The sequence below is a fragment of the Maniola hyperantus genome, chromosome Z, assembly GCF_902806685.2.
Source record: "Maniola hyperantus chromosome Z, iAphHyp1.2, whole genome shotgun sequence".
NCBI lineage: Eukaryota > Metazoa > Arthropoda > Insecta > Lepidoptera > Nymphalidae > Maniola > Maniola hyperantus.
In genome coordinates, this window is record NC_048564.1 from 8,858,085 (window position 1) to 8,875,058 (window position 16,974).

Below are 16,974 nucleotides of genomic sequence, written 5' to 3' on the forward strand. Positions count from 1 at the left end.
CTTCTACATTTCACGTTGTTTGTCAAATACTCACGTACAAATACATTTTGACAAACAAACAAAAAAAGGTGGCCACGGTGATAAGGACAAAACATAATCATTTTGTCACGTTCTAACAAGAGCTTAAATGCATTTAGCTATCTCGCTCTAACAATAAGTGTCACAATAGGGCTACTTCCATACTTCTAACAGTCCTTATTGAGTCTTGATCTCTACGCTAAGTTGACGGTGACAGATGACAGCACGTCGCCCATGACAGCTGATTGAGCTGCTTATTAATATCTATATGTGCTCTATTTTAACCAAAGACTTTTGTATGTACTTTAACTGACTGCTAACAAATTCAGGCATGCGCTGTTTACATGGGTGTTGGAGAAATGAATGAAACAGTAAACAAGTTTATTTATTAAAGTTATATTAAGAGACAAATTTTATTAGGAAACTAAATGGTTAAGGTTTTTATGAACTGCTTAGGTATACTTAGTCTTAACCATAAATTACAACTGTAAGATTTGTGAACTTAGGAATTCAAAAATACCGTGGGAACTCTTCGATTTATGTACCCCATGTCCATCTCCAAGACGCAAGCGACCTCTATACTATTGAAGTCGTGAAAAGGTAACAGACCATCAGACCAACTAGTACGCGCACGAAAAGTAAGGCAAGTAGGTAGTTTCTAGTCCATAATATAAAAATTGGTTCACTTAATGAGCCGTCAGTTCCCAATCTTTCCGTTTACTCGAGATCTACTGATTATATCTATCCCATCTCCCAATCTGCCGTAAGACGATCACATTTCCCACTGCGCCACTCACAGCGCGGCGCCGTTAATCCTCATCATCTAGTATTATTATAAATACAAAGGTTGCTTAACTCTGTATGTTTGACTGCCTGTTTGTGGTGCCATTTTCACAGCTCAACTGCTCGCTTCCTGGAGACGGACGTAAAGACACTTTTTATCCCATAAAATCAAAGATTTCCCACAGGAACACCCTATTCTATGCGGACGTCAGCTCGTAGTTGCTGAACTCGATCGGAGCTCACACGATCAAGTTAAGCAAGTACTACGCCGGCTCGTTGGGACCAACGCTGGCCTCAACACTATTCGCCCAACGTATGGATCCGGATATTAGCCAACGTTGACGAAACTAATTTTCCGATCCATACGTTGGGGCGAACAGTGTTGGGGCTCAATCTAGTTACAATCGCATTTTTTAGTGCTACAGGTGGAATTCTGTAACATATAAATTAAGATCTTAATTAATTAGATCTAGTAGCATAGGAATGTATACCAATAGCTTAATACAAATTTTACTTTATATTCTTAAACATGTTTAAACTTAATAATTATTGGTTGCAATTTAAGTTACCAATCCCCTTAAGTTTGGGGATTGGTTTTGGGCCTAAACCATAATTTTATGAAGAATCTCACCATGCAGAGAATACTTATAATAGTAGAAAATACACAAAATTGTACACCACTACTGCGTCCTAAGTGCATGGCGGTGCGTATTATTGATATCATTTGTAAATTAATCCCGCAACTCACAATAGCATTTCGCATTTCACTTATAGCATTTAACACTATCAATAACATAATATCGGACATTATAGTACGCGACAGGCAATCGGGGTATGAGGTGGGGGGACTCCCCGCACACCCGCACTATCCCGCACCGGGTTAGCGCGGGGGATGTGCGGGTGTACAGGGTGTCCCCACCCCGATTCCCATGTTGACCTGTCGCGTACTATACTTATGTTATAACAAAGTACCTATTCGATGTTTTCAAATACGCACCTTACCCAATAACTTAGTTTATCTACGCTCAAAGCTTAAAATTCTGATTATGAAATTAAAACGTGTCAATGAACTACTTTATTCACATACATCTTCTATAATATAAAAAATTGATTATAACATTGTTAGGGAAGTATTCCAAAATAATGCTTTAAAATATTTTTTCCATTATGATACAGTTTGGACACTGGGTTCCTGTCTTTTTATTTCATTCGGGTCATGGCCGACAGCGCGAATTTTAAATCCTTCATAAAAATAATACTTCCATCAATGATCCTCGTTTTAATTTTAAATCCTTCATAAAAATGTACCTCCATCAATGTTTTTATTGTGATGATTAAAATAGCAAAAAAAATTACACTCTATTATACGAGATTGTCGACTTAATGTTTTGATAGATCAAATTTTTCATAAAACGTTTTAATTTAACCTCAAAATAAATAATCATCATTTGGCTGAAGGATGGGTTTAAAACAAAAAGTAAGCTAATTTGTAGCAGTCCAAACAACACAACCACTTCTATTAAAAACCACTCACCTAAAAAACTATGTTTCATTTGAATAATCTATCAGTAACATATAATTAAAGAACAGAATTTTCACTTATTTTTATTATTTTATTTTTTTAGTTTAATTTTAAGTACATAATACTAATAACCAGGACTTCCCTCGTTTGGGCTCGAACAGAAAACCAGCGTTGTGGTTACATTGTGTAACCAAAACATTCAGCTGAGTTCGGGCCTTTTCGTTGGCACGACACATTGTATACACTAGGTACCTATTTGTTGGATTAGATTTTAAATAATGTTTTTTGTAAATATATTTGTGTTTATCGTGTGTTGCATCAACCAATAAATGTATTTCTATTCTATTCTAAAAAAACATGCTGTATTTCATAATAGTAGTAAAAACAAAACAATAACTTTTTTCTGTCACGCTCTCAAGCTTGGCCGCGTGCGAGAGAGACAGACTTTTCATGACACTTGCGTTTATTCATAAACACTACACGTGAATGTGTTATACGTACCATCAGCTCTTGTTAACAGCTGCAATTATTATTTCAGAATGTACAGGTATTGAAATGGATTTATATATATATCTATCCATTATTATTATGTCTTGGTATTAATGAAAACTAGGAAAACCTCACAACGGGGAGCTTCGACGCTTAAAAATATTACTGATACCGCTAATACCGCTATATATGCTTTAAAGATGTACATGAATAACAATAGGTTACACATTTTGAATTCACTTAAGATTTCAATATAATATGAGCGTAGACAAATATTATTTAAGTACTACATGCCCTTGAGTTAGGACCTTGTTGGATATTTTTGTTCCTACAGTAAGCGGTATATACAAACTTTACGTTAAACTTATCAGTAATGAAAAGCTGCCGAACAAAACGGTGTAGTTAGTAATTACACTAATTAACTACGCTTAAACTAAGTAATCTAAATCCTTTTTTTCATCCACTGACGTTCTGAATAGAAATTTAAATTTATTTCGAAGCAAAATAGCATAAAACTGTGCTGAAATTCAGGCCAACGAACTGATTCCGATCAAAAAAGCATTAGCAAAGTTTTAACAGCTTTAACTTAATATATTAAATATATAATAGTAAAACTTAATTTCGTGAAATTACACCTTTTTGTTCGCCTGCTTCTTCAGTTTATACTAAAGCTATCGTTGAAATTAGTTTAAGTATAAGTATATAAATATAATCCTAAAACAAAAGAACAAGTTTTATGAAATAACATAATTATGTACCTACATCTCTGTCACACTTGAGCTACAATATGGATTTCAGGTACGTGTATAAGGGAATATTCAAAAAAAGTTATTTTTTCTGAATATATTTCGAGATATCAATGCAGATGATTCTATCGGAGCCAGACTACAATAATATTATGATTATACTTATAGTAATTCTTAAAATACCAGTCTTTTCCTGCGAATATGAAATTGTACAAGTAATTTAAATTCTAAGAAATGAAATAATTTACCTAAACCATGCGCAATGGGGTCGCCATCAATTATATTAAACGCGTAACATTTTTACTTTCCTCTTGATTGAATGGATGACGACGATAAATCATTTTGAATTACAATTCTACGTAAATACTAGAAACGTATTGGATTTGTTTACTTGTCCCTCCATATAGTATTACATGGTCTCTTGATAAGCGTTTTATTTAATGACAAACAATGAATCATATCTTTTTATAACAAAATGTCTTACTTCAAAATAATAAAAAAATTAAAGTATCAAACAAGTTTTTAATTTCATTCCAAATTATTAGGATCTAAGTTTTTTGCCCCCATTTCTCACTGTCCGTTTTACTAGGCAGATTCTAAGCGCACTACTCGCCTCGAAAAAGACGCGGGAGCGTTCCAACATTTGGTGTTTAATTGTCAGAAACTAGTAACTGCTTCATCATAATGGCAAGGCAGGATTAATTAACAGTATCCTTAGATTGCCTAGTAATACACTGGCGAGCAGTACCGCGAGATAGTTCTGTATTCTATGGAGGTACAGCGAGTCCTGATTTGTGATTTTCATTTGAATCATGAGTTTAGTGAGGAAACGACATCTCGCAACGCTCATGTAGGTGTCAACAGACCACAATGTGCGGAATCCCTGCTGACTTGCCGGTAATAAGCTTCCCTCCAAAAATAATCTAGCAGCTATGAACTAAAATTAGACCCCAAAATAAGTTATTTAAGAAAAATTGGCTCTGGCAGTTTTCGTGCCAGTTGCAACTCGATGTGCGATCACCTATTACTATAGCTTAAAGACATCCTCAGTATTTTAAGGTTCAAAGGTAGGCATGGTTGCCAACTTTTGCTTCACTTCCTCCGAGCTGTCGTTGCAGAGAAGCAAAGTATGGGAGAAGCCCATCGCCACCTGGGTTATGTTAAGGCCATCCATGGACGTCACTTCCTTCGGCCTGGCCGTCGACTTATTGATGTCTCCAGTGCCCTGCCGAACAAACAATGTGGCTAATTCTTTTGTACACAATCTCTAAAGTTTAGAGAGGTAGGTTTAGTTTAGAGTCTAAACTAAACTAAAATGACACGTCTAAATCTATTGCTACCCCTTTCATAATGTTGCTTGCGGAAAAGGATAGCACTAGATTTAGCCATGTGCCAGACATTTGACAAAATGTAATTAGACATTTTGAACCCTTTCGTAGTGAGGCCACCATAAGGTCAAGATAAGTAAAATTAATGCTAAGGTGTATGAAAAAACTTGTGGAAAAATTGTAAAGTTTTATATGTGCATAGTTTGGTATAATAGTGTAAATAAGTGTTATAATATTAAGGTGTAAGTTAATAAAAATATAGAAAGAGTAATTTTTGATTCTTAGATCTTTCTAAGTTTTTCAAAGTCCGCTTCCGTTCTGCTACGTTTTATTTTTCAAGACATACTCAGAAATAGGTATTTTTAAATATTATTTTGAACAAGTATTGACTGACACAATTTTGCAAATAAAATCTATTTATAAATCCAAGTCTGCAATAGAAACTTGATCTGAGTTGAAATGGAATTGATTACTAACCAGTTCACCGTAGGTAGGGGCGACCCCCCACGCGACAAGAGAGTCGTCCGCCGCGATAACGACGGATGTGTTGCTAGTGCCAACACTACGGATATTCCAACCTTGGAAGAAACAATTATTTGTATATAATAAATTCCTTAGCCTAGTGGGTAAGACTTGACAGGGGTCCGGGGTTCGATCCCGGACACGCACTTCTAACTATTCGGAGATATATATGTGTTTTTAAGCATTTAAATATCGCTTGCTTCAACGGTGGAAGAAAACATCGGGAGGAAACCTAATACATGCCTGAGAGTTCTCCATAAGGGTCTCAAAAGTTGGTGAAGTCTGCCAATCTGCACTTGGCTAACGTGATGGACTATGGCCAAATTCTTCTCAGTCTGAGAGGAGACCTGTGCTCAGTAGTGAGCCGGCGATGGGTTGATGATAATGATTACTTCCTAGGTGCTAATCATAATTTCTAGACGGAAAAACGCAAATAGCTTTCTTTTTGGGGAGCACGGCTCGGAACAGCCCATGCTGTCCCTAGCGAGAAGTCCGGATCTTACGTTAGTCTTCTCTTTGTAGTTTGAGCTCAACCGTCTGGTGTAAAAACTGGCATTGCTAACTCACAAACTCTTAAAGACGAATAATAACTGAGACACCGTAATCCCTGGCGGAGTTACGACCGACGGCCTCGCGGTTAAGAGGGCACCGCAAAAATGTTTGACACGTTATTAAAAGGTTCGTTATTCGTAATTATGTCCATACGCCATATTTCCATACGTATTTATCCAGACTGGAAGAGTCATCTGGAAACAGTATGAAGGTTATAAATTAAGCCCTCTTTCAGAAGCACGATGAGACAAGAGAGATTGTCTGCGTTATCAGTTCTATCAACTGAAGCGGAAATAGCGGAATGTTAGTTATGACACAATCTTGAAACAATTCTGTGACGCTAAAAGCCAAAAAGTTTGTCTATTTTCATTTGGGTTTGTTTAATCAAACACAACTCATTTATGATGATGGTGTTCCCAACATTCGTACCAATTTTTAGCTCAATGGGAATTATTGTAACGAATGGTAACGAGCGAGCGATATATAACGAAGAAACAAAAAAATAATCATTAGATGAAATTGGCATTTTGTCGTACCGGCCACTTTGATCTCAAATATCTCCTCTTTGGTTAAGAATTCCAATTTCAAATTTATACAGCTATTTACTCATGCTTTTATGTTTTGAAAACCCTGATTCGTTTGTTTTTTTCTCTTTTGGTTTTTTCTTTGCGTCACTCTGTTAACAAAATGGAAAACTTGAAATATCGCGTTATTTACAAGTACGAGTTCCATCGTGGCACCAGTGCTGCAGAAACGGCTCGAAGGATTAATGATGTGTATGGCGGCGGTGTCGCAAAAGAAAACACTCTGCCGTTTTTGGTTCAAACGTTTTCGTTCTGGAAATTTCGACCTGCAGAACAAGCCCTGCTGACGGCCGGAGACCAAAGTTGATAATGAAGAATATTATGTCAATATAGAACTGCTCTTACCTACGAGATCTTGGACTGGTTTAGGATACATGTTGGCCTCTCCAGTGCGTTTTGTCTGTCCAAACATAAACAGGATACCTGAAATAATTAAATTATAAACATAAATGAACTGAAAAAAAATTGACTTTATAAAAGAAATTACAAAAATATAGTCATTTATTTTCTATTATGATTTCAGCGACTTCTAGCGACTTTTAACTTTTTCTACGCATGGCAACATCTGGCGACTTTTCGAAGGCGTCATGTGGTTTTAAATAGCTGGCACTTGGCAGCACTGTCTATGATTTACGTCAAGCACGGCATGCGCATGCGCGTTGGACTGCTGCATTTTGTCACCCAACGCCATATTTAATTATTTTAATGATATTTAATAACCAATTAACTATTTTTGTTGCACATAAATTTTATTGTGATGGAAAATGTATACACGGTAGAGATACAGTGAATAATTTTACTTCAATCTTTTTCCTGCAAAATTTATCAAGAACAGCTTATGAGTTTTGACAAAATATGTTACCAAGATTTTATGGTTTGGATTTTAAGATAGTATGAGTTTAGAAAAAGTAGTGTATAAAACTCTACATAATTAGGGATTAAAACACGCGTAACCTGACAACTCGTGTTTTAATACCACCCATTATGCAACCGTTTAATAAACTACTATTTACTAAATCGTCTCCCGGTGAAACCCTCAGCACTTTGAAAACTCGATCGCATTCTTGGAATGTCGCTCGAACAAATGCAAAGTCTCACCGAGCTCGTTGACGGCGAGGCTGTAGGTGGCGCCGCAGTGAACGGAGCGCACGCCGCGCGCCTGCGAGTCGAAGTACTTGATGAGACGGGGCACGCTCTCGTCCTTTTGCTCCGCGTGCCCGAGTCGTCCAAACCCACCGAACCCCCAGCTGAAGGCGCGCTTCGACGAGTCTATCGCCACCTAAAAAGCAAACTAGGCTATCTACCCGATGTCTACTATCTATTAATAAAAAAGAACATTTCAATTGAAATGTTTTTTTAAAACAATTTAAAAAAAAATTGAAATGTTCTATTTTAGTAATCAAAAAAAATTGTTTCATTTATTTTAGCTATTCACAACTATTCTTGAGGACATCTTCAACTTAATTGGACAAATGGTTCGCGGACGACAAAGCTATTTGTAGATAAGTAATTAATTTGATCAATTAATTTTTAAATTAATTTAAAGTAACATGAAATGTTTTTCATTTTTTTATTACTATATATTATATTATATACATAAAATGACAGTTATATATATGAAATAAAGTTCGTAGAATTTAGGTTTTTTAAAACACCTCTATTTATTAATATCCAATCATTATAGAAGAGAGATGAATATGTATACTACTCACGGTATGGTTGTTACCACAGGAAAAATCAACTATGGCCACATCTTTGATTGGTGTCACATGTCCATCCTTAGATTTTTCATAGAAGAAAGTCATTTTTTTGGGCATAGTCTCAAAGTGGTAGGAAAGCTTGGTGGATGTTACAAAATATTTCCCATCAGTATTGTGACCTGACAAAAAAAATAGATTGTCACGTACTATATATTATGTACTTATTATGATAATATAATTGTTTAATTTCCTCGCAATTGAAGTGAAAAGCAGATTGTATAACTTGGTCATAAACATAAAACTCATTTTATCCTTGACTTAAATATCTGCCCCCGCTCTCGGCTTGAGTAGATACACGTCTTGGATAAAATAGCTTGTTTTATGCCCTTGTTGTACAATCTACTATTCTATAAGAAATTATTTTATTTTATTTTTTGGCAAATGAAATAAGACAGTTTATTATATAAGGCCTCTACTCTTTAGACATGTTAATATGAGCTTTTTTAATCTTAAATATATAAAAGGAAAAGGTAACAAACTGACGGACTGATCTATCAAACGCACAGCTCAAACTACTGGACGGATCGGGCTTAAATTTGGCATGCAAGTAGCTATTATGATGTAGGCATCCGCTAAGAAAGGATTTTTTAAAATTCAACCACTAAGTGGATGAAATAGGGGTTAGAAGTTCATGTAGTCCACGCGGACGAATCGCGAACATAAGCTAATTTTCTATAAAAGATAAGAACTACATTTATTTGATGTTGGCTAATCTATCATCTGGTAACTAAAATCTTAGACTTAAAATATACAAGCAAGTTAATCACTAAAGCACATCATATTAAGTGTGGACACCCTAAATCTTTGGTTAAATTGAGCCGAATACCATTAGAAGCTTTATTAATTAACAGAACTAAATGGGACCTCACCTAGCTGTCCATACTCAGGCAACCCGAAGGAGTGCAATGCTCCATTGCAGTCAAGTATCATAGAAAACTCTGCGCCACACCCTACTTTCACTATTGGAGCACCACTGTAAAAAATTGTTTTGTACATGAACATTATAGACCAAGGTCCCAATAGTGTCTGATCTTTATTATAGCGTTTAAACTATTGTGAGTGATTTCCATTATACATGTCTCACACCCGGCTGTACTCACCCGGCTTGAGTCAGGGGGTAAAAATAATAAAAGCAATTAAAAGATATCAGCTGCTGAAGATACGTAAAAACATTTTTCACTAATCTTTTAATTGCCCCCTGGGCTCAAGCTAGCAAATATGCGAATGTTAAACGTATAAACACTACTCTATCCCACACATTTTGTTATTCAGAAAATAAGGCAGGTCTGGCTCTATCGGGATCTTGCTCCATTTTTATTATTATATAGTATTTATAGCTAGTACCACATTCAAATTGTTTACTGGTACATTTTTTGAATGTCAATAGTTGAATTACTAGTGAGATGAGGTGTGCGGTGATAGCATAGTATTTAAGACGTCGGACTCCTATTTTTGATGGCGGGGATTAGATCACATGCGTGCACATCTAATAATTCTAGGAGCTTATTAGAAAAACGTACACAATTGACATAAAATGAATAACTTTATATAGTTTACTTAGCCAAGGAAGTTGGCATTACAAGTTTATTTTTGTTTTTAATGATTAAATTATTATGATTCGCGACTTAATCCACTTGAAATATAGAAACTGAGACTAGCCAACTATGCAAGAGACATTATAATGCACAATTCGCATTATTGTAAACACAGTTGCACACTCTATTCCCTCTCATATCTCATAATCAGAAGGGATAGCAATCCAACATGATCGGAAAGAAATCAATCGCAGGACCAACGGTTTCAATCTTTGCCTTGGCCCTAACGAAGCAGTCGATTATAACAGATAGACAACTCACGAGTATCGGATACGGGTGGGTTTGAGGATCAGCGGGGTGGTGTTGCCGAGGCCGCACTGGCCGCTCTTATTGTCGCCGCAAGCGAACACGGTGCCAGTGTCTGAAACAGAGTTCCCGAGTCACAAATATCTCTGATATCATCTTCTATTTTTTATACAGCTTATTTGCATTATGGTGCTGTTGGATGTGATGACTTAAATTATGGACTATTGTAAGGACCATCAGCACACTTAGAATGACAATGGTCTTTTTTGAGATGTCTTCATTGTTCTGCTTATATTCTTTATCACAGATATACAGATATGCAACTAGCATGGCCCCCTCAGCCTCTCTCGCTCAAGCAGAGGTACTTATGAAATGTTATTCCTTCTATTTTACGTTCGCTATTGTAGCCTAGTATACTGCAACCTACCATTGCACAATAACTTCAAAAACAACAAAACAACAAAACAAATCAATTATTTCCTTAAAAAACTTGAGTCAACATAACCTCACTTCACGTTGTTTGTCAAAATCTCACGTACAAATACATCTTGACAAACAAAAAAAAAGTGGCCATGGTGATAAGCATAGAAAATAATCATTTTGTCGCATTCTAAGAGCCTAAATGCATTTAGCTATCTCGCTCTAACAGTGAGAGTCACAATAGGGCTACTTCTACAAGAATTTATTATAATTGTTTATATTTTTGACTTTTTTGTATTTTTTGGGTTTTTAAAATAGATAAAAACAGTGAAAAAATACAAACCAAGTGCATAAAAAAAAGTTGTACATGGTGGAAAGTTTGATTTGGTTACCTGTTACAAACAGCGAGTGATGTCTGCCTACAGCGGCGTGGATGATGTTGAGGCCTTGCAGAGTGGGCACAAGTTCGGGCACATTGCGGGTGGTTGTGTCACCAAGGCCTAGCTGTCCACACGAGTTGCGCCCTAGAATATCGTCAGACTGTTGATTTCTCGTCAGTGGCGACTAGTTACTTGAATTCATTGCAATATACCCAAAAGCAGAATATTCTTTTAGTTACCAGTAATTTAAAATTAAGCCCCGCAGATTTTTTAACACATTTCTACAATTTAAATTTAAATTGAGTTTCCAAAAATGTCAATAGCGAAAGCAATAATTAATTGGTCAAAATATTATTAGCGCAGATGTGACGCGAGGCGTTGCCATGCCTTTTCGTTATTCGTGACGTAAGTATAGTGTGTCCACATATTCATATTTTCAGAACGAAACAAACCTTAATAACTTTGTTCATTATTATCAACCCATCGCCGGCTAGCTACTGTGAATGGATCTCCTCTCAGTAATACAATGGTTTGACCGTAGGCCAAGTGCGGATTGGCAGACTTTATTAGACATAACTTTGTTAAATTAGGGTAAATAAATTCCGACTGCAGAAATCTGCAATCGAATGTTTTTAAATAAAAGAGTAAACGTTTTCTATATTCGCCATTAAAAATTTAGTGGTGGTTAAAAAGTATACAGTAAGACAGGTCGAGATGACAATCGGGGTATGAGTCGGGGAGCACCCCACACACCCGCACATCACCTGCGCTCGTCCGCACTGGCTTATCGCGGGGGCTGTGCGGGTGTGCGGAGCGTTCCCTCCCCGATCTCGACCTGTCGCGTACCATAAAATTTAAATTTAAAATATTGTGTCTTTAAAATTTAAATGTACATTTAGTTCAGCTGGCTTCAGAAAGCTTTTTGAGTAGTAGTAGCTTTTTGTAGTAAAAAAAATACCCATAGTTTCGTTCAGTTTGTCTGTCTGTGTGTTTTAAAAATAAACTATAAGAGCTGTAACGTTCAGATTTAGCAGTGATAGAAACCTGTTACCGCTTTACAGATATATATATACTTATTTAAATTTTGAAAACAAAAAAGTCTTTTCCGGGTATCCACTGAACATGAAAACTAAGAGTACAAAAAAAAAATTGGTTTACCTCGTGATTATTAGGTAGATATATTGATAAACAGTTATTGGAAAAAAACGTTGCAGTAACAATCACCAACGTTTTAAAACAATTAGCATTTTTTAAAATCCTACTATTTATTATTGCCAAACATCGTTATTTGTGATTTTTTTTAATATTATGTCCGAGAAAAATCATATGATTCTTACCAAAAGTATATGCCTCTCCTTCTTCAGAGACCAGAATCGAATGACCTGCACTGCATCCACTCACTATTAGTCTGTACTGTAATAGAATGGGATTACCTTAAGTTCCGAACCAAAGATTAATCAATGCAAGTACAGAGAATATCTAGATTTTGTTTAGACAATAATGTGAACATTTTATTGATGAAAAATTTGCCCTCGACTGTTACCTGGGGGGCTTTGTATATAGTCAACATTGCCTAGGCAGTGCTAACTCAGCTCAACACTTCAGATATGATCAGCGATTTGGACAAGTAATGTTACATAACAAATATAATGAGTGCTCAAAACACTTAGGTACCTTTCTATCAGTAAACTTGTGGAATGTGAAGAGATTAGGATGAGTCTTATTCAATGGATTATTGTCCCTCTTGGCTACCAAATCCCATGATACAAGGCCAGCAATCAAGAGAACTCCAGGGGTTTTGTAGAATGTTTTCAACAACTCCTGTTAACAATTTAAACTATCATAATATTTAGTTCATAGTATTTACACAATATAATCTGCAATTACATACTTAAAAGCCTCCTATTAAAATGCTAACAAGTGCTATCAGCTAAAATTAAAAAGATTAGATTCTTGAGTGAATATAACATGTTGTGTCAAGATGTGCTTGTTAGGATTTGAATAGGGACTACGGCAAAAAATAATGTACATCGACCTTTAGAAAGAGATAGCGGTTTTGTAGAGCATTGTCTCTGTCGTTGAAACTGACAAAATGTCACATAGGTATTATTGACAGACACAACAATCTACAAAGCCGAAATCTCATTATTGATGTACATTATTTTCTGCCGCGTACTGTACGTCTATGTTATTCCCATTCACGGAAAAGATTTATGTATATTATAATATAACACATTCATAATATTATATATACATATATTGTATCAACCCTGAGGAAATTCTGTACTTTACCTGAACCTGACTAACATTAACATACAGCTTCACTACTTTTACCTATCTGAAAACTTTAGATTTTGCTTTTTTAGGTTCTTTCTAAAACATAAAACCCCACTATAGAAGGATTTCGAGAAATTCCAATGGCATTTTCTCTGAAAAAAAACGTAAGTCCATGCAGACAAAAAATATTAAGTAAATATTATATATTGAATTATGAAATAAAATGAAAGATTACTTCGGGCAACAACTGTTCGTGTTCATCATCGGTGAAGGTTGGTGAAAGCTCCCTTGGAGTTTCTTGAGGTTGATCAGACAATGTAGAATCATTACTATCTTCATCATCAGATATACGCTTGCGAGGTTTTCTAACTTTTGCTGAATGTTTCGAAGTTGCTGCCACCCTTTTGCGACTCACATTGTTTGACATTTTCTGTGTTGTAAAAACATGTAAATGTAGTAATAAACAATTTAAACCTACAGATTTTTTAAGTCAGGTCTATAAATATTACTTAAAAAAACCGGCCAAGTGCAAGTCAGGCTCTTGCAATGAGGGTTTTGTACTACAATCGTATTTTTTCGACATTTTTATAATATTGACGATAATTGAAGAACTATGATGCATAAAAATAAATAAAAATCTGTTTTAGAATGTACTGGTGAAGACCTTTCATATGATACCCCACTTGATATAGTCACTCACTTTGAAAGTTGAAGATCTACCTACCTGCCAAATTTCATGATTCTAGGTCAACGGGAAGTACCCTGTAGGTTTCTTGACAGACAGACAGACAGACAACAAAGTGATCCTATAAGGGTTCCGTTTTTCCTTTTGAGGTACAGAACCCTAAAAAGAGAACCCTCAAAACTAATTACAGTTTCATAATAAGAATCTTTATAATTTATGACATCACATTGTTGTCAATTATGATCTCCACCATTATTAGTTTATAGGATGGAATCTTTGATCTATATTTATGTTGCTGATATGCATAAATAAAACAATGTGGCTAATTTTGTTGTATAACTTGTATGCAATCTCTAAACTAAACTCAAATGGCATGTCTAAATCTATTGCTCTCCCTTTCATAATGTTGCTTGCGAAAAAGGATAGCACTAGATTTAGACCTGTTAATTTAGTTTAGTTTAGAGATTTTGCACAAGAGAATCAGCCCCATTGAGTGTCTAAAATTTATAACAGAAAAAACCATAAATATATAATCTACTATGTAACAACATAATTCTACATATATATAGCTCAGTTAATAAAGGCTTTAGGTATTTTCTTAATTTTAATTTTATTATTGAAAATCATATTGTTATTTTATTCAATAAATGATGCACACAAGAGTTAGAGATAAATGAATAAAAATATTTTTCAGCACCCCCTTAACTCAAAAAAACTTGTAAGGCTAAGTACTTATCACAGTTCACAACAGTTATGAAACTTGTAAAGAGGCTTCACTGTAATTTCATCATAAGTAACAAAAAAGCATTATAACTATTATTTATGCTAAAATTAGCTTACAATACATTAAATCTACCGCATGGAACCAAATTAGGATGGTATTTTTTCCATGAAGTCTCATTTTGAACTTGCTAAATAATTTTTAAAACTTTGATGCATTGTAAAGTTAATTGCTGTAAAAGCTGTGGTAGCCTAGTGGTTAAGACGTCCGCCTTCTAATTGGAGGTTGGGGGTTCCATCCCGGGCACGCACCTCTAACTTATGTTTTGGAGTTATGTGCGTTTTTAAGTAATTAAAATATCACTTGCTTTAACGGTGAAGGAAAACATCGTGAGGAAACCTGCATGCCTGAGAGTTCTCCATAATGTTCTCAAAGGTGTGTGAAGTCAGCCAAGCCGCACTTGGCCAGCGTGGTAGACTAAGGCCAAAAAACCCTTCTCACTCTAAGAGGAGACCCGTGCTCTGTAGTGAGCCGGCGATGGGTTGATCATGATGATGATGATGAAAGTTAATAGGCTACTTGACTCATATCTAATTTCGTCCAATAAATGATTATTTATTATAGTATTTTGCTTAAGACAACGAAATATATCAATAACAATTATTAAAAACGCAGGATGGATATATAAATCCAATTTAAAAAAATACAGTTTTTATTTTTATTTGAAACGCAGAAAACGCTGTCAGCCATTATGTGACGTCATTCAATATGTAAACAAAGAAATGTCATCCCTATGTCACGCGTGGACTAACGTAGTAACCATATATATAAAATTTAAAGTCCTGACTGACTAACTTATATCAACGCACAGCCTAAACATCAGCTGGTCCTAGATACATGAAATTTGGTGGGTGTGTTCTTTGTAGGTAAAGAGAAGGTATCGACTAGGAAAGGATTTTTTGAAATTCCACCCCTGAGTGGGTTAAATGGGGGTTAGAAATTTATGAAGTCCATGCGGGCGAAGTCACGAGTATAAGCTAGTTTTTATATATTTCTAAAAACTCATAGTAAACGTAAAAAATTATCGTTTTCTCTTTATAAATTGAATAAGTTATTAAGTAAGACTTACAACAAAGTGATCTTTGCAAAAATAAATTTGGGTTGCAGTCGTTAGTCATATAGGATCCCTTTAAGCAAGTCTTCGCGTGTTACATATATTTATTTCACTGGGCACTCTAATCCACAACTTTCCTGTGGTCTTTATCGATGCGTTTTTACATTCTCGGATGATACAATAACGATAATTACTATATTTTTCATGTAAACTAGTATAGAAGTCATGTTTATTAAACTTTGGTAGGTTATGCTGTTGTTTACAAATGCATGACGTCAGAGCACAGATAATCTATCGGCCAAACATGGCCGACAGTGTTTTCACCTGCCTAACAAAAATATATTTTGAAATTAAAATTTTTACGGTTTTAGGGCGCAAAAAAATATAATGTTAATTTTTTTGATCTAATAGGACAAATATTACCCATTTAAGACCTACTTAAAAAAAGTGTCAACTAGCCTATTACCTAAAATGAAGTTGGATATTTTGTTGGAGGTCGAACAGGAGGGAGCAGGGAGGGTAATGGTTCACTGTCCCCTCCCACAAAACACAATTTTGAACCCATAATATGAGTAACTACATCCTTCATTCCGGAGCTCTTTTAGGAGCCTTTGAAATCGCACTGTACGAAAACGGGTGTCATTCCGTCTAATCGTGCACTATTAGTTCTTTGTTATAATATCAGAAAATATCAAGATTATTTTCAATAAGATCTTGATTTACATTTAAACTTAAACAAGAAACGCTTTTAGAGCAATAAAATTACAAACATGATCCACCACATTCAATCGGAAACGGTGGGTTCATAGGTAAAATGTTTCAGTTTGAAGGAATGTCAATTTAGTTTCAATTAAACGTGATAGGTATATAACTTTTATAAAATGAGCAAATATTTATGTTGATTAATGCTAATCTTCATTCCTAGGCATAAAAAGTACAAAACTATCCTGTGCCATAGGCACGTGCTATGCTAACTTGTATACCGTTGTTCAATTGATTCTAATCACCAATTAACAATTTATCTAAATAAATAAACAAAGTAAATTGCATTCAATTTGACAAACTTACCGCTGGCTGATTTAAACAAAACACAAATTTCTAAAAAAATTAAATGATTCCTAATAGTACAACAGCTACAACACCAGAATTTTGATCTCTAATGATGAGTAATGACCAGTAATGACAGGGATACCGCGAAAAAATTAATCGCACAGCACAGGCCCACAAAATCG

The 16,974-nt window shown here is 35.3% G+C and overlaps 1 protein-coding gene across 1 annotated transcript; it reads right to left on the bottom strand.

The window, feature by feature from the left end:
- Positions 1-382: 382 nt before the first annotated feature.
- Positions 383-16,974, bottom strand: LOC117995727 (protein RCC2 homolog). Its single transcript, XM_069508620.1, has 12 exons — positions 16,811-16,974; positions 13,458-13,652; positions 12,620-12,766; positions 12,283-12,358; positions 10,958-11,089; positions 10,161-10,260; positions 9,174-9,277; positions 8,257-8,423; positions 7,643-7,823; positions 6,890-6,967; positions 5,364-5,464; positions 383-4,783 (listed from the first exon to the last, which is right to left on the bottom strand). The coding sequence occupies exons 2-12, from the start codon at positions 13,647-13,649 to the stop codon at positions 4,613-4,615; spliced, it is 1,449 nt and encodes a 482-aa protein (XP_069364721.1). The 5' UTR covers positions 13,650-13,652; positions 16,811-16,974; the 3' UTR covers positions 383-4,612.

Excerpts from the sequence above, each read along its gene's own strand:
- LOC117995727 (XM_069508620.1), bottom strand. The coding sequence starts at position 13,649 with ATGTCAAACAATGTGAGTCGCAAAAGGGTGGCAGCAACTTCGAAACAT. Across the intron at positions 6,968-7,642 it reads CCTCGCCGTCAACGAGCTCG|GTATCCTGTTTATGTTTGGA; the intron begins GTGAGACTTTGC and ends TAATTATTTCAG. Across the intron at positions 5,465-6,889 it reads ACCAGTCCAAGATCTCGTAG|GTTGGAATATCCGTAGTGTT; the intron begins GTAAGAGCAGTT and ends GTTTCTTCCAAG.